Source organism: Passer domesticus, chromosome 17, assembly GCF_036417665.1.
Source record: "Passer domesticus isolate bPasDom1 chromosome 17, bPasDom1.hap1, whole genome shotgun sequence".
Taxonomy (NCBI): Eukaryota; Metazoa; Chordata; class Aves; order Passeriformes; family Passeridae; genus Passer; species Passer domesticus.
Window position 1 is genome coordinate 415566 of NC_087490.1, and position 23763 is coordinate 439328.

Here is a 23763-nt window from a genome sequence, read left to right on the forward strand (position 1 = left end):
GCCACAGCTCCAGGCAGGGAATCCCAGAGATGTCTGTGGTCCTGCAGAGCCCAGGAAAAAGTGCCCCTAATTTGAGGCATGAAAGCCTGCAGGGTGCATATCCCCCAAAAGCAAGTCTCTCTCATGCTGCCACCCCCTCTTCTGCAGGTAGGGGGATGGCCCAGGGCTCCCAGCTCCCCCCAAACCTATCACAGGAAGGTTCACAGCTTCTCCAGTCCCTGTCCCAAGAAGTTTGGCCTCACTCCTTTCCCCAGGCTCAGTCTCAGGCTGCATGCAGCATTAACCCCCCTTTGAGACCATGGCAGTGCCTGGGCACACATGGCTGCCCAAGAACAGAGAGAGAGAGAGAGACGGGAGCAGGAACAGTTGTGCTTTAATAACTTCCATTCTCTACAAATCCAGTGTACAGCAGAGACAAGTTGTGGTCCAGCTCCTGGTGCTCCCACTGCCGTGGTCCATCATTAGAACCAGGCACTGTGGGCAGAAGTGGTACAGGGATGGGGCCAGCCCACTCCCCTCACCCCTCCTGCTCCATCGGATGTGTGCCTGAGGATGGACAACCCCAGGCAGCTTATCCCAGTGGGATGGGGGAAAGCGTAGACCTGCCCAGCTCTGGTCAGTGCAAAGCCAGTGAGCAGGCAGGTGGCTGTCTGGGACAGGCAACAGGGGCTGATCCTGCCCCCTCAAAGGTCAGGTGGAAGCTAAGCTCCAACCCTGGCAGAGGCTGGAGGAGCTTCTGGCTGAGGCCAGCTTGTCCCCAAGTCACCCAGCCCACCTGGACCTGAGCCCATGGGCACAAGGCAAGTGGATAAATCACCCTGTGCAATCCTGCCAGGGAAAAAACACTGGGACAGTGTTCATCAAGGCACAGGGCAGGCTGGCAGGAGAGCCCCAGCATCTCCCCAGGGACAGCTCGAGAGGCCGTGGGATGGCAGAGGGACATCCCTGGAGCAATGCCAGCGGGGGTGATCCCAGAGGCCACCGAAGGTGTAACTGGTTCAACAGCAACAAGGACACTTCTCTCCCAGGGCAAAGGGGGCTGGGGGAGCTGCAGCAGAACTGGGATGGGGAATGGTGACAGTGGTTCAGGGTGAAGGTACAGGAGCCCCAGGGCTGAGGCTCCTCACTGGCCGAAGAGGTTCCCTGTGAGGAGACGCCTCTTGACCTCTTTCCAGAGCAGGTCCCGCTCACGCTTCGCCCGCTGCATGAAGCCCCTGTTCTCCTGGGCCCGGCGGGACAGGTAAGGCAGCACCTCGTTCACTGGCCCGTAGGGCACGTACTTGTACACGGGGAAACCAGCCTGGCCTGGGGGAGAGAGGCTGTGGCTCAGGGAATTGCCAAGAGAGAAAAAAAAATGTGCAAAAAGGGGGGAAAAAAGGTAAAAAAAGGAGGAAAAAAGTGAAAAAATGTGAAAAGGGAAAAGAGGAGGAAGATACTTGAAATGGGGAAAAAGGGGGCAAGGGGGAAAAGAGGGGGAAAAGGGGAGGAAGGGACAGGAATGGGGAGAAAAAAGGGGGAGAAGAAGGGAAAAAGGGCAAAGAAAAAGGGGTGAGGATAAAAGGTGTGAGGAAAAAACAGGGTGGGGAGAAGAAAAAACAGGGAGGCAAATAAAAAAAGGGGGGAGAGAAGGAAAAAAAAGCTGCCTGGCCTTCCCTGCCTGCCCTCCCATGCCCTGAGTGTTGTGCAGGAGGCTGTGGCTGGGCACTGGGATGGGGATCCCGGCAGCGGCAGAGCCTGCTGGGGGGGGCAGCGGTGCATCTCTCCCGGCTCAGCACCGGGAGCTTGGGAAAGCGCCAGAGGGAGGGGGCCGAGGTCACCAGGAGTCCTGGGAATGTCGGCAGCCGGGGCTGGGCCAGCTCAAGGAGCGTTCAACCAGAAACATCAAGTTAACACATTTTTCCAGCATGACCGGACGAGGCGGCCAAGCCCTGCTTCCAAGAGAACCCCAGGACAGAGCAGCATCTGTGCTGGACAGCTGCCCAGTTTGCCTCCTGCTGCTCTGCTGGTCTTGGGACTCTGTTCTGGACACTGGTGTGGGCAGGGGAATCAATTCCTGACCTGGGCTGGGTACCTGGACCCTTGTATGTCCTTCTGTCCATGCCCCTGGCAGTGCTGCTCTGCTGCCTGGGCTGGTGGCTGAGGACAAAGTCACACAACAGGCTGGTGCCAGCCTGTTAGCCGAGAGCCCAGGACTCGGTGTGCACCTCCCATGGAACCAAGGGATGCCCCAAGCCAAGGAGGTACAGGAGAGGGTTTCTGTCTGCCAGGACCAGTCTCTGCCCCACCCTGAGACCCCAATCTCTGCTCCAACTCCAAAGTGGGAATGTCCCTGCCCAGCCACTACAGGCTCATGGAACCTCAGGAGAGAGATGTGACTCTTCCCTTATAACCTCATCTACATCTTCCCCAAACCCCACCCAGGGGTCACAGCATTCCCCATAGCAAGGCTGTGCTCAGCCAGTGCTCTATGACAGGCCTTCCTTCCTTTCTTCCTTGACCCCACAGCAGCTGGAGCACCTCTGCCAAGCCCCCCCACTCCCATCACTCACCCAGGGGGAAGGTGATCTGGTCACACATGCCTAGCAGCTGCCCAAAGCACACCTTCTTGTCCGAGGGATGGATCCCCAGCTCCATCATCCTGCAAAACAAGCCTCAGCATAGGGGGAGAGCAGACACAGCAGAGCTCACCAGGGCAGTGTGTCCCACCAGACGACTGGGGATCATCTCCAAGTAGGACAGTGTGGCAGGTCCTAGGACCTGACCAGGTCCTAGAGGGATGCTGGGATGTAGAGCTGGAGGGATTTGTTTTTTTACCGCAGCCTCTGGGTTGGTGATGGGACCTCAGATCCAAGCCCCATCTAAAGCCCTGAGCACCACGTGGAAGCCAGGATCACCCCAGGTGGGCTCAGGGGGGAGCTGGCAAACCACAGCATATCTCCCAGCATTTCTGCTGGGCCCCCACATTCCTCAAGCCCCTTGTCCCTGCCTCCCCACGCTGCCTGACCAGCACCCACCTGCGCAGGGCGAACTTCACGGTGTCCTCATTGTGGGACGCCACCATCACACTGGCTTTCCGGCTGTGCTTGATCTCCTCCAGGACATAGTCCAGGCACCTGTAAGGCAACACAGGCCTCTGGTGAGGCCTCTTCCCACTGGGGCAACAGGCAGCAGTGTGGCTGGGGCTGTCCCCTACCTGTGGTACATCTCGTTGGTCTTCTCATAGGTTGGGTTGATGGGATCCTCATAGCCCATCTGAGCTGCCCTCTCCCTCTCCTGCTCCATGTAGGCGCCACGCACCAGCTTGGTGCCGAAGTGCCAGCCCTCCCGGCGTGACAGCTCCAAGTCCCTTGTCACATTGTTGTACGCCTCCTGTGACCAAGTGGAAGAGATGGCACAAGGTCACAGTGCCACCCTGACTGCCTCAGCAGCTGTGCCATTGCACTGCCATGGCTTCAGGAGATGAGGTCTGCATGCATCGGCCCCAGTGCCCTGGGGCACGCTGGCCTCACCTTCAGGTAGCACTGGTAGGTGTTGTAGATGATGGGCTGGCTCCCGTTGAAGTGGCGCTGCGTCTCCACGGTGAGGCGGCTGATGGCCGGCTGGAAATAGCTCTGCTCCGCATCTACCATCAGCCTCACACCCTTCTCCATGGCTCTCTGGGGGGTGAAGGACATGCAGGCTGGGTTCACAGTTCCATGTGTCCCTCTCTGTGAGTCCCCCAGCCCCAAGGCCCCCTCACCTTTGCAAGGACATCCATGCGTTGCAGCACCCTCTTCATCTGCAGCTCCTCCTCCTCGCTGAAGCGTGAGAGCAGAGGCTCCAGCTGCCCAGTCTGAAACAAGAATGGCTTTGTGGCACCTGCCTGCATCCAGCTCTGCCCACGGGGGACACAAACGCCCCTGGAGGGAACCCATCCCCAGGACTGCTGCCCCACCCCAGTCCCCACCATCCAGCAACAGGGTGCCCATCCTGCCAGCCTGGTGGTTGCACACTGTGGTCACAGCATGGCTGAGCTTTGCAGCCACCAGCACCTACTGGAAAGAGCAGGAGACCCTTGCCCTGCTCCCACAAAGCCTCTGTGGGACCACTCTGGGGGTAGCAAAGGTGGGTACCCACCTTCCTGTTGGGGATGAGCAGAGGCCTGGAGAGCTTGGTGCGGCTGTCAAACAGGCTATTCCAGTCCAGCAGGTCCACAGTGCTGGGAGCAGAGAGCCAGGTCCTTGCTGGTGTCTTGCAAAGGCAGGGGGCTCTCTATCAGCTCCCAGCCCCCACCAGCAGGAAGGACACATGACATGTGCCACCCTGTCCTGTCCTGTCACCTCCACCCAAACTTCCCCTATGTTCCATTGCTATGCTGAGCCACAGCAGGCCTTAGGAGACCTCCCCTTGCTGCTGCCCCAGGGACAGGGACAAAGTCCCCCAGTGTCCCTGCCCTGCAGCATCCCCAGCTCCCAGGCAGCTTACCCGCTCGTGCCCAGGTTCTCGCCTGTGAACCACTGCTGGCTCTCTGCCTTGCTTGCAATGCCAAGGTTAGCCAGTGCCTCCTGCCACCAAAAGAAGCATCAGGGGCCTGTCTGCTTGAGGTTTCACAGCTCAGGGCTGCTCTGGCACCTCTGTATCCATGGCCACCTCCAGCAGCGCATCCCTGCAGCACAGCCTCCTCCCACAGGCTGCACCCGCCTCACCTGCAGCTTCTCCACCTCCAGCTTTGTGTCCAGCACTGCCTGCCCGGCCTTGCCCTCCTCTGCAGCCATTTGGTGGAAGAACCTCCGCCACTTTTCCAGCACCTCTGAGAAACGCACCTGTGGGGACAGGGCTCCAGGTGAGACACCCAGGCTCGAGCCTCCTGTCCTGGCAGGGCTTTGCAAGATCACACCCAGCCCGAGGCAGATGCTGACCCCAGAGCAGGGCAGTATAGACCCCACACATCCACCTTCCTGTCACCTTTAAAGTTCTAAGCTCTTTGTGTCTCCCCAAAAGTTGAGGCAGGGTCTGCAGGGGTCTTGAGCTCTCAGGGGACAGGCTGTTGGTGCCCACTCCTCACTGCCATTACTAGAGATGCCACCTGGCACCTGCCCCAGCAGAAGCATCATCGGTGGCCCTGACTCTGCCCCACCACCCTCTGCCACAGCTCTGGCACTCACCAGGAACTGGGGTCTGGCCAGTGCTGTCAGCTTGATGGCAGAGAAGCCGTCCTCTGAGCTGCCACCTGGATGGAACCACAAGGACAGAGTCAACCTGACCATCAGCCCTTGGGCAGGAGAGATATGGTGGTGGTGGGACTGAGAGATCCTTGCAGTCCCCAGCACAGTGGGACTGTCCATGACACGTGGAACACTCACTTGAGGCATCAATACAGCGGAGGAAAGTCTCCATGTGCTGGTCACACTTGGCCTCGTCGGCATAGAAATAGGTGTGTGCCCCGGTGATTCCACCATGGTGATCCCCAAATCCCTGATGGGCTCGGTATTGCTTCTCCCTTTTTTCTGCTCCTGGGGTAGAAGAGGATGGAGATGGGCCATGCCCCACCAAGCTCCTACAGCCTCCCCAGGAGCTCCCAGTGTGGGTGAAGGGAGAGAGGCTCTGGCTTGGAGCTCAGAAGAGCCCCCAGCACTGACATGGGCCCTGCTTGCTCTGTGCCTGAGCAGAGGCTGAGTCTTTGCTGAGGGGCAAGACTGGGCCAGGAACCACGTTGCTCTTCCTCCAGCTCATTTTTTGAGACTGTAGTACCTGGGTCCTTCCCCCACAACACCAGGCCTGCCGTGCCTGGACCTCCAGGCTATCTCCTGTCACTCACCTCCCATTTCCTTCTCGGCTGCAGAGGTGCGGGAGCTAAGAAGAGAAACAGGAAAGATAAGGGCCAGATCAGCAACCCGCTGCAGCCCTACACTGATGGACAGGACAGCTCTGAGGCTCCTGTGCTGCCATCCTGGTGCTGGACCCTGCTGTTCGCTCGCCATCCCATCACTGATGGGATCCAGCTGGCAGTTCAGATGCCCAAAACCCACCTGTGGAAGGGAACAGGGCTTTACCATCCATCCAGGGAAGACCTGGGAGCCCTGAGGCAGCACAGTGAGGATGGCCTGTCCCAGGCTTCAGAGCTGCTCTCCAAAATCCCACACCATTGCAAAGACAAGGTCAGTCTGGTGGGATTGGCATGCTCCATCTCCAACCTGCTCATGGTCCTTGCTGTGGTGACACCAAGCCTCAACCCACTGTGTCCTCACCTTGATGGCTCCAGCAGCCAGACCACAAAGCATGGAGCTTCTCCAGACCCTAAGCACACCAAGCCGAGGGTGCCTGCTGCCTCACACTCCTCTGTGCCTTTGCTTCAGCCAACAACTCACAAACAACATCTCGTTTTCAACTCCAGCTGATCTCAGATGTCATTTTAAGCCCAAACTTTCTGTCATGGAGATAACAGGGCTCTGACAGCCTGGGGGATGATGGTCAAGTCACGACATCCTGAATGAGCTTGAGTAGCTAAGCCTTCTGGCTGACACCCTAAACCCAGTCACAGACCCAGGGTCTGACCTGGAACGGGGCCAGCCCCTGGAGAGCAGCCCTGGGTGACAGCAGAGCCATCCCGTGCAGGAGGCCTCTGCCTTGGCATCCCTGTCCCCAGACTGGCTGTACCCAATGGCAAAGAAGCACGGTGTGAGGGAAGCAGCAAAGCACCCCTGGAGCCAGGACCAGCCCCACATTGCTCAAAGTGCCACAAAGCCTGGCATGAGCCAGGGCAGGAGCAGCTGGAGCTCACGGGAAGCAGAAGGCACCATATCTAGCAGGTTCTGCTCCCTGATTTTACTCACCTGAGCACAGGGAAAGCAGCTTTCTGTCCCTGAGTACAGAAGGTGGAGGAAAGAAAGGAGGAGAGATCATATGGGATTTATCAGCAAAGCCTTTGCTAGGTGGAAGCTCCCTTTGGAGCAGGTGGCATGGCATAGGGAACAGCTTCAGCTGAATACTGCTGTGACACAAGGGCACACGTGGGTCCTGTGGGCAGGGGACAGCTCTGAGCACATCCTGGGCACCACATCCAAGGTACTGGGGACAAGTGGCTGGAGTGAAGGCAAATAGCAAACAGCGCCCTTGGAGTTAGAGTGTTTTATGTTCCTGAAGATAAACACACCCTTCCCAGCAGCATTTCTGCTGCATGACAGCACCAGCTGTTCCTTCATCCTCTAGGGGGCATTCAAAGCAGTGCCACGGTGCTTTGTTCTTCTGACTCAAGCAAAATAAAGGAAGATGCTTCCAGCTGAAGAAATAACTTTGTCCTGGATATCAGCTGCTTACTTTGCAATATTAATCTTGGCCAGAAAAGCCATTCCCTCACCCACCAAGTGCCACTGAACCAATCTTATACCTGACCATCCCTTCTACAAACCTACAACAAGTCTCCCAGAGCACATCCCATCTCCAGGCACTGTCCAGACGCTCCTGGCAGGCTGTATCCAGACAGGAACAGCCTCAAGGTTGAGCTCAGGGCCTGGGAGCTCACACCTGCCTAAAGCAGGTTGTGAGGACTTGCAGGATAGCTGGGAAGGGTAATCCAGCTGACACAGCAGATGGGGCTTTCAGGAAGTTTTGGATCAGGCCAAGTAAACCAGCTCAGGAGCAGCACAAAGGTGCCGCTGTCGGAAATAATTCCTTTGGCCCCACGGGTTACCCAGAGGGTGCTGGCAGCACAGCATGTGTGCTTTGCTCATCAGCAAATGGGTCTGGCAAAGCGGATGAGGGATCAGGGAAAAGCTGTCCTTGAATTATTACACCCAAGGAAAAGATTCATGGTTACACAAAGTCCATTTTGGAGCTATGGGTGCTTAAAATTCCACAGGTGGGAAAAAAGCAAAGCCCTTGGCAGAACAGACCTTCAACCTGCTCCATGCAGGAGCTGTCAGCACACACCAGCCCACAATCACCACAGGCCGTGGAGAGCTTGAAGCTAAACAGAAGCTGCCCCATGATCCCAGGGAACATGCTGACAAAGCACAGGGCAGGGGTGGCAGCTGGGAATGGGCACTGGGAACAGGAGGAGAAGGGGAGGCAGCAGCTCTGGGAGCAGCATTGCCCAGGCTGGGGACAGTGATCCCACACTGGGGCAGGTGTCAGATATCCACACATGGAATTTCTAGAGGAAGCCAAGTCCACACTCTGCATGGCAGAGCCTGATGAGCATCTGACAAAGCTGGGGGCAGGATTGTCCCTGACCTGTGTCAGCACAACCCCAACCCATGTGCAGACTTGGGATGCCTGTGTGCCAGCAATGGCCCCAAGGCTGCCAGGAGGCTACAACCACCTTCACTATGAGGGGGCTCGCTGCTTCACCCCACAGGCACCAGAAGCCCCTGCCCAGTGCTGCCTCTCCACCCCCCACCCAGGGCTGCAGCCCCCAGACCTCTGCTGCCTGGAGAACACTTATTTTCCAGCTGTGTCACCATGACCTGGCAGCAGCCTTCAGCACGTGGCTGAAGCCTCCTGGGACAAGCTGGATGCCAGCCTGAGCAGGGCAGGCAGGGGCCTGCGGCAGGCAGGATAAGCTGGTTCCTGCTCACCTTACATTGTTGTTCCCAGCCGGAAAGGCTGTGGAAGAGGTGCCACAGCCCATTGCTCGGGCAGAAAGGGCATTTCCCTGCCATTATGTCTAGCTTGCTCCAGAAGAACAGCAGGAGATGGTACCAAGAGGCCAAAACACCCACTGACTGCTGTGGTTTATAGCTCTGCTTCCTGGCTGGCAGCAGCACAATCCCAAAGCATTCAGCAAGGGGAAGGACACAGCTCCAGGACACACCAGCCATTAACACAGGACTGCCCACCTCTCTCAACCACGTGCAGCCCAACTCAGCACCAGCCCTAGCAGAAGCACTGAGAATTTGGGATTTTACCCCAAAGAGAGCCAGGGAGGACCAAGAGTGATGGTTGGCAAGGGACTCCATTCAGCATAACACATCCAGTCCCATTCTGGGCTTGGTCCTTGTTCAGAGAATTATAGAACATCCTGAGGTGGAAGGGATGAACGAGTACATCAAGTTCCACTCCTAGCTCTGCAGAGGACAACAATCCCACCCTATGCCTGACTATCCAAACACTCCTTGAGTGGCAGCCTTGGGACCATGGCCACTCCCTGGAGAACCTGTTCAGTGCCCAACCATCCTCTGGGTGAAGACCCTTTTTCTGATATCCAGGCAAATCCCACTGGGGCTTGGGCAGCGATGCCTTGGGAAGTCTCCTGGATGTGAATGGCCCACACAGCACAGGCAGAACTCACCTAGCCAGGAGTACCACATGTGCAAACCCCAAATCTGCAGTTGGGGGGAGCCGCACAGCCCAGCCAGCTCACAAACCACCGGCACCCATTAGCAGGAGGGACACAGTTGCAGGCAGAATCTGTCTGAAAGTCTTCTGTGGTCCCCCACTGTTGCCCTGATTTTTTAAGATTTTCTAAGCTTTCTGATGTTTGTATTTTTGTATGAAACTTTCTTACACACTTTCTGTAAACAACTTATTGTTTTGCATTCTTTTATGGAGGAGGAAAAACTTGATAGACTATTAGTTTGTCCAGTGTCCCTAAAGAAGTAGCACTTTCACCCTCCAATCCTCTGTCACTTTTAGAAATCTATAAATGTAAGAGTCAGAAAATAAACTCTCTCTTTTTCCTGCCTGAGAGCAGCAGTGTGTCTGCGTCGTGTTATCTTGTGTCCTATAGCGACATCCCACACCAAAGCCCTTGGCCCAAGCACAGCCACATGTGGAGGGCAGCAGTGACAGCCTGGCAGCACCAGTGCTGCTGGCTCAGCCCCACGGGAATGCTGAGCACTGCCCAGACCATGGCTGGATGTCCAGGGGAGAAACAGCTAACCTTCAAAACCAGCCACCCTCCTGCCTGGCAGCAGCGGGATGTTTTGAAGCTTTTCTAGCAAAACCCCAAAGTTTGCTGCCCACTCTGGGATGGCAGCCCTGCCTCCCCCCGCACAGCTTTCATGCCCACGCTGCCCTCACCAGTGTCTGATCCCATCACGGACCCACAGACCCTTCACTCCTGGGGACTAGTGACAGCAGCAGCAGCAGCAGCGAGGGGCAGTGGCACATGGGGATCCCCGATAAGCAGTTCCTGGGTGTGGACCAGAGATAAGGCGCCCAGCGGCACCACCTGCCTGGCTCACATTCTGCTCGCAAACCATCCCAAAAAGCCGTTCCCGCTGTGTTTCCGACACCGCGTGACACGCACACGACAGCCGGACGGTGTCCCCAGCTGCCAGCCTTGCCCGGGGGCCGGCGCATCCTCAGCCAGCGCCCTCCGGTAGGGCCACCCCTGCTGTGGGTGGGGGGACACCGCCCACCCCCGTGATCGTGGGGTGACGGCCAGCGGCCCATCGATCCGGAGAGTGCAACTGACCAGAACTGGAGGCCGAATAATGGAAAGTTACAGGCAGCTCTGGGCTGGTGCCAGCTCTTGGCAAAGGGCGGGAGGCAGTGACGCTGCCTGGGACTGGGGACAGTGCAGGAAGAGGGGCACCACCCCAGCTTGAGAGAGATGGAAATGGTGGAGGGTGGAAATAATGGAATTGTTAAGATTCCAAAAGAGCTTCAAGATCATTGAGTCCACCAAAATGTGTGAAGCAGCATTTGTAGGGTGGGGGCAGGAATGGGGGTCAGCATCCCGATGGGGGGAGGGGGAAGGGGGACTTCAGGCGTGACAGCAACGCTGTGTATTGTCTGTCTGTGTGCAGAGGCGTGGGGGGAACACAACGCTCCAGGAGGTTGGGGAAAATAGGATGTGGCTGGCAGAGGGAAGGTGGAATGGGGTGGGAGGAGGTGGTTAACATCCCATAGGAGATGGAAAATAGAGGTGGGAACCCCGTCAGGGTGTGCAGGAGGGTTCGGGGTGTACAGCACTGCCGAGGACGGGCGCACTCCGGTGTGTGCAAGGGAATAGATGGGGACAGGAGGGTGCAGCAGACAGGGGGGCAGCACCCACTACGTGCAGAGGGGCGCGGGCAGCGAGACAGCCCAGCGGGGCTCAGCACCCCAGTGTGCAGGACACAGCCACCGCCACGTGCTGTGGGGCACTGCCACCCCTGTGTTCTGGGCACTGCCATCCCCGTATGCGGGGCATTGTCCCCCCCTGTGCGGGGCACTGCCATCCCCGCCTGTAGGGCACTGTCACCCCTGTGTTCTGGGCACTGTCACCCCTGTGCTGTGGGGCACTGCCATCCCCACCTGTAGGGCACTGTCACCCCTGTGTTCTGGGCACTGTCACCCCTGTGCTGTGGGGCACTGCCATCCCCGCCTGTAGGGCACTGTCCCCCCCTGTGTGGGGCACTGTCACCCCTGTGCTGTGGGGCACTGCCATCCCCGCCTGTAGGGCACTGTCACCCCTGTGTTCTGGGCACTGTCATCCCTGTGCTGTGGGGCACTGCCATCCCCGCCTGTAGGGCACTGTCACCCCTGTGTTCTGGGCACTGTCATCCCTGTGCTGTGGGGCACTGCCATCCCCGCCTGTAGGGCACTGTCACCCCTGTGTTCTGGGCACTGTCACCCCTGTGCTGTGGGGCACTGCCATCCCCGCCTGTAGGGCACTGTCACCCCTGTGTTCTGGGCACTGTCACCCCTGTGTTCTGGGCACTGTCACCCCCGCGTTGTGGGCATTGTCCCCCCCTGTGTGGGGCACTGTCACCCCTGTGCTCTGGGCATTGTCACTTCCTGTGCTGTGGGGCACTGCCATCCCCACCTGTAGGGCACTGTCACCCCTGTGTTCTGGGCACTGCCATCCCCGTATGCGGGGCATTGTCCCCCCCTGTGCGGGGCACTGCCATCCCCGCCTGTAGGGCACTGTCACCCCTGTGTTCTGGGCACTGTCACCCCTGTGCTGTGGGGCACTGCCATCCCCACCTGTAGGGCACTGTCACCCCTGTGTTCTGGGCACTGTCACCCCTGTGCTGTGGGGCACTGCCATCCCCGCCTGTAGGGCACTGTCCCCCCCTGTGTGGGGCACTGTCACCCCTGTGCTGTGGGGCACTGCCATCCCCGCCTGTAGGGCACTGTCACCCCTGTGTTCTGGGCACTGTCATCCCTGTGCTGTGGGGCACTGCCATCCCCGCCTGTAGGGCACTGTCACCCCTGTGTTCTGGGCACTGTCATCCCTGTGCTGTGGGGCACTGCCATCCCCGCCTGTAGGGCACTGTCACCCCTGTGTTCTGGGCACTGTCACCCCTGTGCTGTGGGGCACTGCCATCCCCGCCTGTAGGGCACTGTCACCCCTGTGTTCTGGGCACTGTCACCCCTGTGTTCTGGGCACTGTCACCCCCGCGTTGTGGGCATTGTCCCCCCCTGTGTGGGGCACTGTCACCCCTGTGCTCTGGGCATTGTCACTTCCTGTGCTGTGGGGCACTGCCATCCCCACCTGTAGGGCACTGTCACCCCTGTGTTCTGGGCACTGTCACCCCTGTGCTGTGGGGCACTGCCATCCCCGCCTGTAGGGCACTGTCCCCCCCTGTGTGGGGCACTGTCACCCCTGTGCTGTGGGGCACTGCCATCCCCGCCTGTAGGGCACTGTCCCCCCCTGTGTGGGGCACTGTCACCCCTGTGCTGTGGGGCACTGCCATCCCCGCCTGTAGGGCACTGTCACCCCTGTGTTCTGGGCACTGTCATCCCTGTGCTGTGGGGCACTGCCATCCCCGCCTGTAGGGCACTGTCACCCCTGTGTTCTGGGCACTGTCATCCCTGTGCTGTGGGGCACTGCCATCCCCGCCTGTAGGGCACTGTCACCCCTGTGTTCTGGGCACTGTCACCCCTGTGCTGTGGGGCACTGCCATCCCCGCCTGTAGGGCACTGTCCCCCCCTGTGTGGGGCACTGTCACCCCTGTGCTGTGGGGCACTGCCATCCCCGCCTGTAGGGCACTGTCACCCCTGTGTTCTGGGCACTGTCATCCCTGTGCTGTGGGGCACTGCCATCCCCGCCTGTAGGGCACTGTCACCCCTGTGTTCTGGGCACTGTCACCCCTGTGCTGTGGGGCACTGCCATCCCCGCCTGTAGGGCACTGTCACCCCTGTGTTCTGGGCACTGTCACCCCTGTGTTCTGGGCACTGTCACCCCCGCGTTGTGGGCATGGTCCCCCCCTGTGTGGGGCACTGTCACCCCTGTGCTCTGGGCATTGTCACTTCCTGTGCGGGGCACTGTCACCCCAGTGTTGTGGGCATTGTCCCCCCCTGTGCGGGGCACTGTCACCCCTGTGTTCTGGGCACTGTCACCCCCGCCTGTGGGGAACTGCCATCCCTGTGTTGTGGGCACTGTCTCCTCCTGTGCGGGGCATTGTCCCCCCCGTGTTGTGGGCACTGCCATCCCTGTGCTGCGGGCACTGCCATCCCCGTGTGCTCAATGGGCGGTGCCACGGGGGGCCGAGGCCGTGACGCACGGCCCCGCAGCCAATGGGAGCGGGGGGCTGGGCGGGCGCAGCCAATGGCAGCGCGGCCGGGGCCCGCCCCGCACTCACCGGCCGTCGCCCAGGTCCTCCTCCACGCTGTAATCCAGCACGGCGCCCACGCCGAAGGCCTGGTTCCGCCGGAGCAGCGGCTTGATGGCCTCCTGGTCCTCCCCGGCCACGAACTGCCCGTAGAACGTCATCTTCATCAGCCGCTCGAACAGCGTCTGCCCCAGCAATCGCTGGCACAACTGCAGCAGCTGCGGGACAGCGGCGGCTCAGCACCCGTCCCACACGGGCACTCCCGTGGGAGAAGTCCCCACGACCCAGGATGGCATTCCTCAAAACGGGCTGCCGCCGGCTCGGGTCCAAGAGCTCTCCAACACCCGCACCCTCAGACCGAGGGTTCCCCTGGAAGGGGAGTGACACGTCCCGAAATGGGCACCCCTAGGGTGAGAGTGGCCCCAGCCCCGGACCGGCGCCTCCCGGAGCGAGAGTATCCCTGGCACGCACCAACATCCTGCAAAACAGGCACTCTCCCGGAACGAAAGACCCTCCCACTCGGGGCAGTCACCCCCGGAGCGACAGAACCCCCATCCCGCACCGACACGTCCGGAAGGGGCACTGCCCATCCTGGGACTCGTAGTCCCAAAATGGAACTTCCCGGAGCAAGAACCCCCTCCAGAAGGAGGCTGACACCTCCCGGAGCGGGCGCCCCTGAGCGAGGGCCCCGCCGGTGCAGAGCCGGTGACCCCCGAACGGGGACAGGCCCTGCCCCGGAGCAGCCCCCAGGCAGAGCCTTCCTCCACCCACCTCCCGGTTGTGCTGCACCAGCGGCTCCACGGCGCACAGCCCTAGCACCACTAGCCCCCGCAGCAGCTCCGCGTTGCTCTTGCTGCGGAACGCCTCGCGCGGGTCCCCGAAATCCACGGCGGGCGGCGGCGGGCCCCGCTCCGCGCCCCGCGGGGGAGGCGGCGGCCCCGGCCGCGGTCCCGCGCCCGCCGCCGCCGGGGAGAACCCGCGAGGGGCGGCGGCGGGCGCGGAGCGCGGGCGGCTCGGGGGATCGCACCGGCGAACGGCGGCGCGGAGGGCCCGGGCGGCGCTCGGGAGAGCCATGGGCACGGCGGGGCCGCCGCCCTCCGCCGCCTTAAGTAGGGCCCGCGCGGGACCGCCCCCGGGCTCCCCGCTCCGCGGCCCCGCTCCGCCCCGCCTCTGGCCGCGCGCTGCTGCCGCCGGAACCGGCACCGGCACTGGGATAGCGACTGATTCTGAAATCGGCACCGGCCCGGCAGCGGAACTGGGAATTGGACTGGCACTGGCACCGAGACGGGCATCAGCGCCGCCACGGGGATGGGAACCGGGATCCGGGATCGCCACTGGGACTGGGACTGATTCCGGGACTGGCACCGACACCAGGACAGGGACTGGCAGTGGAACTGGGAACGAGACCGGCACCGAGACCGGCACTGGAACCGAAACCGGAAGGGGGACCAGGACTCGGACCTGGACAGGAACCGGGACCAGGGATTGGTACTGGGACCGGAACTGCGAGCAAGACCAATGCTGGCATAGGTACCGGGTCGGGGATAGGAACCGAGGCTGGCAAGGTCACCGGGGCCAGCACCAGGACTGGATCCACCCTGCCCAGCGCACCCCGCTCCCCCAGCCCCCTGCCCGGTGCCTTCCCCAGTCCCATCCCCTTGAAGCAGCCGGTCCCAGGGGCACCTCCCTCCCCGAAAGCCCCAGGGAGGCCTGGGGGGGCAGGTGCGGCTCAAAGGGAGCCCTGGGTGGGGCCTGAAGGGAACTCTGTTCTTGGAGCAGTGTTGGGAGCAGGGCAAAGAGGACCTCATGCCCTTGGAGGAGCCTTGGGAAAATGATGAAGGTCCCAAGGGAGCCCTGAAGGGGACCTGCGGGAAGCACAGGGGTCAATCCTGCGGGGCCAAAGGGCTACTGACTGCTCAGACAGCCCCAGGGAGGGCCAAAGGATGCATCAAAGGGTGTTTGCTCCCTCTTAGCCATCACTGGGGCAGGCTGTGGTGTGTCCAGCCTGTGGAGCTGGAAACACTTGGAGAAGGGATCTCAGACCTGCGGGACCTGTTCTGGGAGAGATGTTTCAAGCCCCTGTACTTGCTCCTCTCCTCCTGATGAGTGTGTGAACATTTTAGGAGTTTCAGCTGAATCCCCACTCATTTGGTGGGGTCAGTGGGTGCTTGGGTTGCTTGCGGCAGCAGACTTGGCTCCCTCGTCATGGGCTGGGGCTGTTGGGCTTCACCGAATCCACGGAGCACCGGAGAGGGCTGGCAGGACCTCGGGGTCTTCCCAGGCAGGGCGAGTGCCCGTCCTGCTCGTGGCAGGCGTTTGCCTGAGCTGTTCCTCCCCGGCACACCCAGTGCTGAGCTCCGGAGATTACCGAGCACATCCCTGACACCCCGCGTACAGGAATGCTCCCGAGAGCTGGCCTGGGAGATCAGGTACCTCCCTTCCTTTTCGCGGGATTTTTTCACAGCTGCATCACAGCTGCATAATTTCTCTGTGCCCACGTCCCTTCTCTGTGCTCTCATCCCCTCTCCGTGCCTACGTCTTTTCTCTTTATGACCATTTTCCTTCGCCATGCCCACCTCTCCAGCCCCGTTTCCAGTGGCTCCCGGAGGATGACTCCGGGCTGATGAAGAGCTGTCCAAATCCAGCTCCTCAGTGACATCTTGTGCTGGGAATGCTCAGCGCAGGCAGGAGATGGGAAAATTAGTTCCTGCAATTGTTTTTTCCTGCCCTCCTCAACAATGACATTGCTGAGGCAGTCAGCAATGGTAACTGGCAGTGAAACCACGGGGATTCCCTGAGCTCATTTGTAAGGTTTTCTTTGGGAACATCTTGTCCTTCCACGGAGACAGCCAGGAAATGGCATTGCCTCTGACAGAGCTGAGTACAAAGCTCTGGAAAAGCATCCACTTCCTTCAAAACATTCCCTGTGCTAACTCTTTTGTGCCATTTAAAGATAATAATAGTTCACCCAAAGTTCCTTGCCGTGATGAGACTGCACATATGAACTCTTGGGATGCAGTTCAAACCTTGTTTCTCAGCCAACTGCCACAGAGAAAATTCCCTTCAAAGGCTCTAATGGCACCAGTCACCTCTGGGAAACACTCACCCGGTCTTAGCAGGGAAAGCTTCCAAGTGCTGCCTGCTGTGCCAGCAGAGCTGCAGCCCTGCAGCATCCAGCTGGGTGCAAAACCAGGTCTGAGTTTCTGAAGAAACTTTAGTCTCAGACCTAAACTCAGAGATGAAATGTTAAAAAGCCACTTTTGATGGAGGTGAAATCTGATGAGGTTTCTCTCAGGATGGTGGTGCCCGAAGCAGAGAAAATCCCTGAGCTGGCAGCCCTGCCAGTGGCAGGGAGATCAACAAGGGATGCTCTAGGCTGCCGTGGGGACCATACCAAGCCCTTGAGGGTCACTGTGGGTTCTTGCTCCCTTGTCCCCCAGCTCCCAATCTCCCTTGGCTGTGACATTATGCCCTCAAGGGGTCATAATGTTCCTGTCTCCACCATGCCCAGGCAGGTGCTGCTGGCACAGAGGGGCTGGTCTCTGCTCACGGTGGCTGCAGCTGACATGGGAAGCTCAGTCCAGCCCATGGCTGGAACACACATCACAGACACAGCCATGCTGCTCTATCCCACACGGGGAACATGGCCGAGGCTGGATAGCACAGAGCCAAGTCCTCCCTCGGGCACTCTCGCCTGCACCAGCAATGGGAATAAATCCAGGAGAAGCTGTTATGGATGGCTTGAGAAGCTGTAAAATGTGAAGAAACATTTGAATGTGAGACAAATAGGCAAGGAGGGAATTTGGCACAGGAGGAGATGCAATTTAGAAGGAGAGGCCATGCCATGCATATTTCATGGGTTGGCCCTCAGCAGAGGCTCCTCTGACACCACAAACATCACAGATGGCAAGGAGTAACAGCAGCCGCTCCCAGCATCTGGGAAGGAGAACAGTGGGATGATCGCTCCTCCTGCCACATGGTAGAAGTGGGCCAGGACACAGATGTTGGAAGCTGCTGGCTCTGCTTCCTGGGTGTGGGACCAGCCTTCCTCACCCTCCTCTTCCTCCAGCCCAGTGCCAGACTAGGGGCAAGCCTGCCCCATCCTTGGGGCTGGGGCTCTGTCCTCACTGTCCCACAGCTCTGTGAGCCCTCCAGCCCTGCTGCCCCAGCACTTTGTGCTTCCAGCATTGGTCCTCTGATGTTTCCTTGGAGAGTGCTGACTCAGGTCCTCCTGTCAGGTGTTTCTCACTGACCATATGCCTGACTTACCTGCGCTACCGAATCACTCCCAGCGCAGGCCAGCATGCACGAGGGACACCTGCAGCCTGTGGGAGAGGGTGGATCCTCAGCTGGCATCTGCTACAGGTGCCCCTTGGAACAGCAGGTGCTGGGGTGGCAGGAGCTGGGTGGGTCAGAGTCTGATGTGGATCCACTGGCAAAACCCAGGAGAAGGTGGACTTCAGGACAGTGCTTCCCAAATTGCAGCCACGTGTGGGTTTTCATCTTGTAGGGGGTTATTTTTCTTCACAAGAGACTTCATCTCCCTCTGTGCAACTCTTTAGGGAGAACTCCAGATCTACTACTGCCCACTCTGAGGGGATAAACCCCTGTGGGGTGCACAGGAGCTCCTGGCTCCTGTGGGTGTGTTTGGATAATGAGTTGGTGCTCTCTGACTCTACCTAAGCACCCTGTCAGCCTCAGTGTCACCCTCCTGAGGGTGAATCTGACTTGTGCCACAGCATGGACCACACTCTGGCATCAGGATGGAGGAACCAGCCTTCTCACAGCTGGGGAAGCAGGGAACTGCATCCTTCCCCTTGCACTTGGTGCTGCAGAGGCTGCAGGAGGTTCAGCTGCTCCAGCAGGATTAGGGGTGATCCTTATCCAGGTTGGCACAGGCAGATCAGGCTGTGGTGTCCTGCCTCCATGAGAGCAGAGTAGGAGTTTGGGAACTTGCTGGTCACCTGGGGAGTCACAGGGTGGGAGCTCCAGTTCCTGGGGCATTCATTTGGGTTGGGGGCCCTGGAGAGAGCAGCTGAGAGCTGCCACAGACCCTGCAGAGGAAAGAGATGCTGGGTAGCTCCTCTTGCAGATGATCTCCTGGCCAGCCCAGACTTTGCTCTCCTAGCATTGTTGGATTTTGAAAGCTAGGCTGTGTTCTGGTCCCTGGCATTTTCCACCTGCATCCCAATGATTTTTGGTGAATCACTTGCAGCCTAAGAAATAAATGTCTTGTTGGTTCTTCCTGTGAGCTCCTGAGTGCAGCTCAGCAGCCATGAGAAAATACCCAGGTGAATTCCTGGTGAATACCAGATGAAGTCTCCACAAAGGTCAATGCTATTGAAAAACAAATGGCCTCTGAAAGGGACCCTAGGAAGTATCCCAGGCAAGGAAAGACACATCAGACTTACCACATCAGTTAATTGTTTCTTTGCAGAGAGTCCTTCTCTTTTTCCTTCCACTGGCAGAAGGGAGTCATGTGAGATGTCCACAAGTGTGCCTGGGGGAAAAGGAACACCAATGAAGACCTGAAACAATTTTGCTGCTCTTACAGCTGAGAAAGGATCATGCTGGAAGGTTTCTGTGGAAGTGGGGCCTGGGAAATGGACATGAAAAGCCTTTTTTCCCAGCTGACTCCCTTGGCGGGTGAGTTGTTTACAGAGCCTGGATGCCAGAGTGCCTGGAAGGGAGCCAGCTCTATTTTAGCCCTTTGTAAGTGATTTAAACACCTCATGCTGGGGAAACATTCCCAGGAAAGGAGATGCTTGGCCCTTCTTCCTGGGCAGACCAGGGGTGTGCAGGAGATGGTGGGAGGCAGAAGGAGCCAGCCCTGGCAGGGACAGCAGGAGTGTGTGGTGAGGATGGCTGTTCCCCTCCTGTCCCCCAAGAGCTGCTGCTGAGACCTGAACTGGCTGCTCCTAGTCCAGCTGGCCAGAGGCATCCTACCAAACCCCTCCCAGGTGATGTTCCTGAGGAGCCCCTCTACTTTTTGCAGCCTTTGCCTGCCAGGAGCATCCCCTGGGAAGGCCAGTGGAGCCAAAGGTCCCAGGTGCCCTGTGGGATCCCAGCCAGGTGAGGAGAAGGGGCAGAGCTCCCTGCAGCACCTGGGGGCAACCACACATCATGGGACTGGGGACAAGCTCCTGAGGCTGGAGCAGGACAATTCCAACCCCCCTTACCCTAGAGGAGCTGGCTGCTCCTTATTGATTAATGTGGTGGCTCATTCTCTAAAAATAAGCTCTTAATTACTGAGCCTCTGGAAACAGAGTTGTCTCACAGCAAAATCTGATTGATTTGAGCACAGCTGTGGCTCTGGTGAGGGCCTGGTGGCCACAGAGCCTGGATGGCTCCTGCCAGAGACAGCTTCTGGCCAGAGGAGGTTTCAGGCTGCTGCAGGTTCCCAGCTCACAGCTAATGGATATTTGTTTTTTCCAAGTGTTACTTGGTTTTGCTTCTTAACTTTCTGTGTATGTAATTGCAAGCATGTGGCACCGAGAGGCACTTGGACTTCTCTTCCAGTGGAACAAAATGGGAGGAAAAATGTTCATTTTCCCCTAGTGCTCCTGAACTGTGTGTAGAGAAGCAAAAAAGTTTTTCTGCTTTCTTTATTTCTTAATTTTATTCTTTTTGTTGTTGTTGTTGTTGTTTCCCCCCTTCTTCCTTTACATGGACAAATACTTTGCGGGATTTTTCATGCTTTTCCCTTATTCTCCTGTCCCAGAGAAGGTGAGCAAGATCCCAAAAAGGCTGAAAAGAGAGAAAAAAAATAGAAAATAGAGTTGAAAATAGATTTATTTTCTGGGGTTGTTTCATCTCTCTGAGTTTGGGTTCTTGTGTCAGGAGTGTCTGCCATGTCCTGGAGATGGAGGGGGGTATTTGAGAGCCCTGTGGTCCCCCACCCTCCACAAGCACCACAACATCTGTGCAGCTGAGGTAAGGGGGATACAGGGGCCCTCTGAGACAAATTAAGGAGAAAAAGGGAAGAGTGGCTGCAGCTGCTGGCTGCCAGCACTGGCCCTGCCTTCCTCCCTGGCCAGCGTGAAGGCCATCTGTCACTTGAGAGATGAGCTGGACTCTGCCCTCCATCTCCATCTGCTCCCATCCAGGCTCCATGTCTGCTGTGTCTCCCTCCTGCTCCATGTCCCCTGTGGGCTCTGTCCTGTGATTCCAGCCAGTCCCTGCCCCAGGCTGGGATGGGCACCAGGGGATGCTCAGAGAGCCCTGAACAACCAAACCCATGGGTCCTTGCTCGCTGCATGGGCTGCAGATCCTTGCTGACCTACTCATAAGTTTTTTTCACCCTTTATAGTTTATTTTTTTCAAGGCTGAATCATTCACTCTGGTGGTTGTGTGGCTTCATTTTGCTCATTCAAAGTTTCTTCCAGTTGAAGTTTAATGGGTAATTTTTTAATTCTTTGCCCAAGGATATATCAAAGGGTGCATCCCTCCTCAGAGGGATTCAAGCCATGGCATCCACAGGAAAGTCTCACCCTGCTGAGCCCCATTCCTGCTGTCCCACAGCTGTAACAGCCACCCCAGAACAGGGGAGAACACAGGACAGAGCTCTTCCAGAGCTCTGAAGGATGTTCCTCCAGGAACAGTCAGGGGACACTGGGCCTGGGACAGCAGTGCTGGCAGCTGTCACCAGAACTCACACCCTGACTCTGTGAGAACTCCAATAATTTTTCAACATCACCAGCCAAATTTCTGCAGATTTTCTGGGGACAGGAGAAGGCAACATTCCCAAGTCCCTGTTCCTCAAGCTGGCAACATGACAGCTTTCCACTGGAATGACAGATTTTTTTTTTTTCTTAATGCAGGCCAAAGTAATTTTCTCTCATTAGAGCTGCTGATACAGCTGGAAGAAGTGAGTTCTCTCTCCAAAGCTTCATCTGCCAGTGAGGGGCAGCATCCCCCCAGAAAATCTTGGGGTGTTTGGCTGTCCCAGCTTCTTGTCCCTCTGGCTGTGGCTCTTTGCACTGGAACTTGGAAAGAAAAATATTCTGGGATGAAAAATTTCAAGCCTAAAGGGTAAAGTTGGACAAAATCCAGGTGAGACTTGGCAGAGAGACCCAGCAAAGGTTGTTCCTTGTTCTGACATTTTTGCTCTGTGCTTTGGAGAGCCTCCCTGCAGCTCTGCTCCAGCCAGGTCAGGCTCTGCTTGTGTAAGAGGTGATGTTAACACCACCACATGTGACTTTCTCTGGGTTTTCCCAATTTCTGTATGTATGTATGTATTTATTTATTTATTTGTTGTCTCTGGAGCTGTGAATATTTCAGAAGCAGCCGCTGCAGTGGTCTAACACCCTGTGGGGATGGCTGTCCCATTGGCTCGCCCCGCTCCCAGGGGTGGCCCAGAGGCTTTGATCCTCCGGCTGCCTGTCCACAGCAGACACTGCACATCTGTGGTAGCACCACAACACCCTGACACAGCCCACTAAATCATCTGATGGAAATGAGGAGCTTGTTGAAGCTCTGGTTACTGGAAACCAAAAGCAAAGAGCGACTGTATCTGTGCTGGCTCTGGGATGCACATGAGGGTGCTTTGAACAAGGGACGTGCTGGAGACTGCTCTGACTCCTTCTCCCTCCTGTGAGTTCTTCCACTCAGGTCTTTCCAAAGTGTGCCAACCCATCCCTGCAAGGTTGGAGCTCTGCAGGAGGACCTTCATGGGCTGTGCTGAGTCCTGGGCTCCTCTGTACCAGGAAGGACCCCAGAGCACTCCTTGGGGATGCCATGAGTCACTGAGAAGGTCTGCAGGTGCTGAGGCCAAAGGCCTCAAAATTCACCTGTGGAGAAACAAGAAGATTAGATCTGACTCATTCCAAGGGTTTAAACCATTTCTGTGTTACTAAAAACTTGCCGTTATGCTCTAGTTTTGTTTTTTTTTTTCAATGAAAGAGAAAGACAGCAAATTCAAGGTAAAAAAGCAATTTGAAGATGAGAGATGAATCTGCTTTGCCGTAAATTTAGAGAAGTCATCACCAAATTTGATGTGGAGTTGCTGTCCTCTCCTTCCCTCCAGGGAGCACTGTGGCATCTCCTTTCCCCTGGATTTTCCCCGTTCCAGAGAGAACGGATTGGTGTTTCTTACCCAGAAACAGAAATACAACTCCAACAACCTTCCTGTGCAGCTCTCTTGTTCCCTGCTTTTCTGACTGTGTTCCTTCCTCAACAGGATGACGAGAGGCCAGAAACCTCATCATATGCATGGTCAGGAAGGGGCTGCTCATCCCTAGGGAGTTGGATGTGCTTTTGTCCCAGGGCAGACATGCTTAAAGCACCACGATGCAGAAGTGATCCTCAGTAGGATCCTGCCCACCCTTGGGTCACATCAGGCACCTGAGACAGCAGCACAGCTTGGACATGATTTTGGGTGGAGCCCGTGGTGGTGGCAGCGGTTCCTGGCTGTTCTGTGCTGAGGGGACAGCCGGGAGGGTGAGCTGGGGCTGGCTCTGGGTAGGGTGTGCTGGTGGAGAGAGCCACAGGACGCCATGGAGATGCTCCAAGGGCTGGAGCCAGGCTGGAGAGCTGGGGGTGCTCACCTGGAGAGGAGAAGGCTCCAGGGAGAGCTCAGAGCCCCTTGCAGGGCCTGAAGGGGCTCCAGGAGAGCTGGAGAGGGACTGGGGACAAGGGATGGAGGGACAGGACACAGGGAATGGCTTCCCACTGCCAGAGGGCAGGGCTGGATGGGATATTGGGAATTAGGAATTGCTCCCTGGGAGGGTGGGCAGGCCCTGGCACAGGGTGCCCAGAGCAGCTGTGGCTGCCCCTGGATCCCTGGCAGTGCCCAAGGCCAGGCTGGACACTGGGCTTGGAGCAGCCTGGGTCGGTGGGAGGTGTCCCTGCCATGGCAGGGGTGGCACCGGGTGGCCTTGCGGGCCTGAGGCCTCCCCGGGCCCCGTGAGGGGAGCGGGCGGACGCGGCGGGGCCGAGGCGGCGGCGCCTCTCGGCCGCTGGGTGGCGCTGCGGCCCCGCTGCCGGGCACAGCGCGGGGACAGCGCGGGGACAGAGCCAGCTCCGCGCCTCGTCCTGCTGTCCCTGCCCCTTCCTCGGCTGTCTTCAGCCCAGGGTTTGGCCCACTCTGGAAGCGGCTGCTCTAGTGAATTTTTCCTGCCTCAACCCCGCAGGCTCCTCCAGCCTCTGCCCCGCTGTCCCCCCACCCTTCCCTCCAGTTCTCGTGAAAACTCCAGTTATCCAGCTGCTCTCTAAGAAACTCCAGTTACCCAGCTGCTCTCTAGCCGAGGTGTCCTAGCACCTATCCTCCAGCCTGAGCCCCGGCTCTTCAGGCAGCAGGGTG

General features: G+C 58.2%; 1 protein-coding gene and 2 long non-coding RNA genes across 4 annotated transcripts; 1 reads left to right on the forward strand and 2 right to left on the reverse strand.

Annotated features, from left to right (window-relative positions):
- Window positions 1–356: 356 nt before the first annotated feature.
- On the reverse strand, window positions 357–14535 carry PRODH (proline dehydrogenase 1). Of its 2 annotated transcripts, XM_064393147.1 has the most exons (14): window positions 14235–14535; window positions 13494–13681; window positions 5798–5832; window positions 5343–5492; window positions 5145–5209; window positions 4686–4802; window positions 4465–4544; window positions 4117–4198; window positions 3740–3832; window positions 3510–3656; window positions 3194–3369; window positions 3015–3113; window positions 2550–2638; window positions 357–1305 (listed from the first exon to the last, which is right to left on the reverse strand). In XM_064393147.1, the coding sequence occupies exons 2-14, from the start codon at window positions 13628–13630 to the stop codon at window positions 1124–1126; spliced, it is 1452 nt and encodes a 483-aa protein (XP_064249217.1). In that variant the 5' UTR covers window positions 13631–13681; window positions 14235–14535; the 3' UTR covers window positions 357–1123. The 2 variants fall into 2 exon arrangements, with proteins under 2 accessions (XP_064249217.1, XP_064249218.1); XM_064393148.1 differs by lacking the exons at window positions 5798–5832; window positions 14235–14535 and having other exon boundaries at window positions 13494–13631.
- On the forward strand, window positions 14415–22608 carry LOC135282916 (uncharacterized). Its single transcript, XR_010348889.1, has 2 exons — window positions 14415–19109; window positions 21284–22608. It is a non-coding gene; the product is annotated as an uncharacterized LOC135282916 (long non-coding RNA).
- On the reverse strand, window positions 21917–23589 carry LOC135282917 (uncharacterized). Its single transcript, XR_010348890.1, has 2 exons — window positions 23009–23589; window positions 21917–22252 (listed from the first exon to the last, which is right to left on the reverse strand). It is a non-coding gene; the product is annotated as an uncharacterized LOC135282917 (long non-coding RNA).
- Window positions 23590–23763: the final 174 nt, after the last annotated feature.

Coding starts and splice junctions, on each gene's coding strand:
- PRODH (XM_064393147.1), bottom strand. CDS start 13,630: ATGAAGATGACGTTCTACGGGCAGTTCGTGGCCGGGGAGGACCAGGAG. Junction 5,493..5,797: donor AGCCGAGAAGGAAATGGGAG/GTGAGTGACAGG, acceptor CTTCTACCCCAG/GAGCAGAAAAAAGGGAGAAG. Junction 2,639..3,014: donor GTGAAGTTCGCCCTGCGCAG/GTGGGTGCTGGT, acceptor CTTGTTTTGCAG/GATGATGGAGCTGGGGATCC.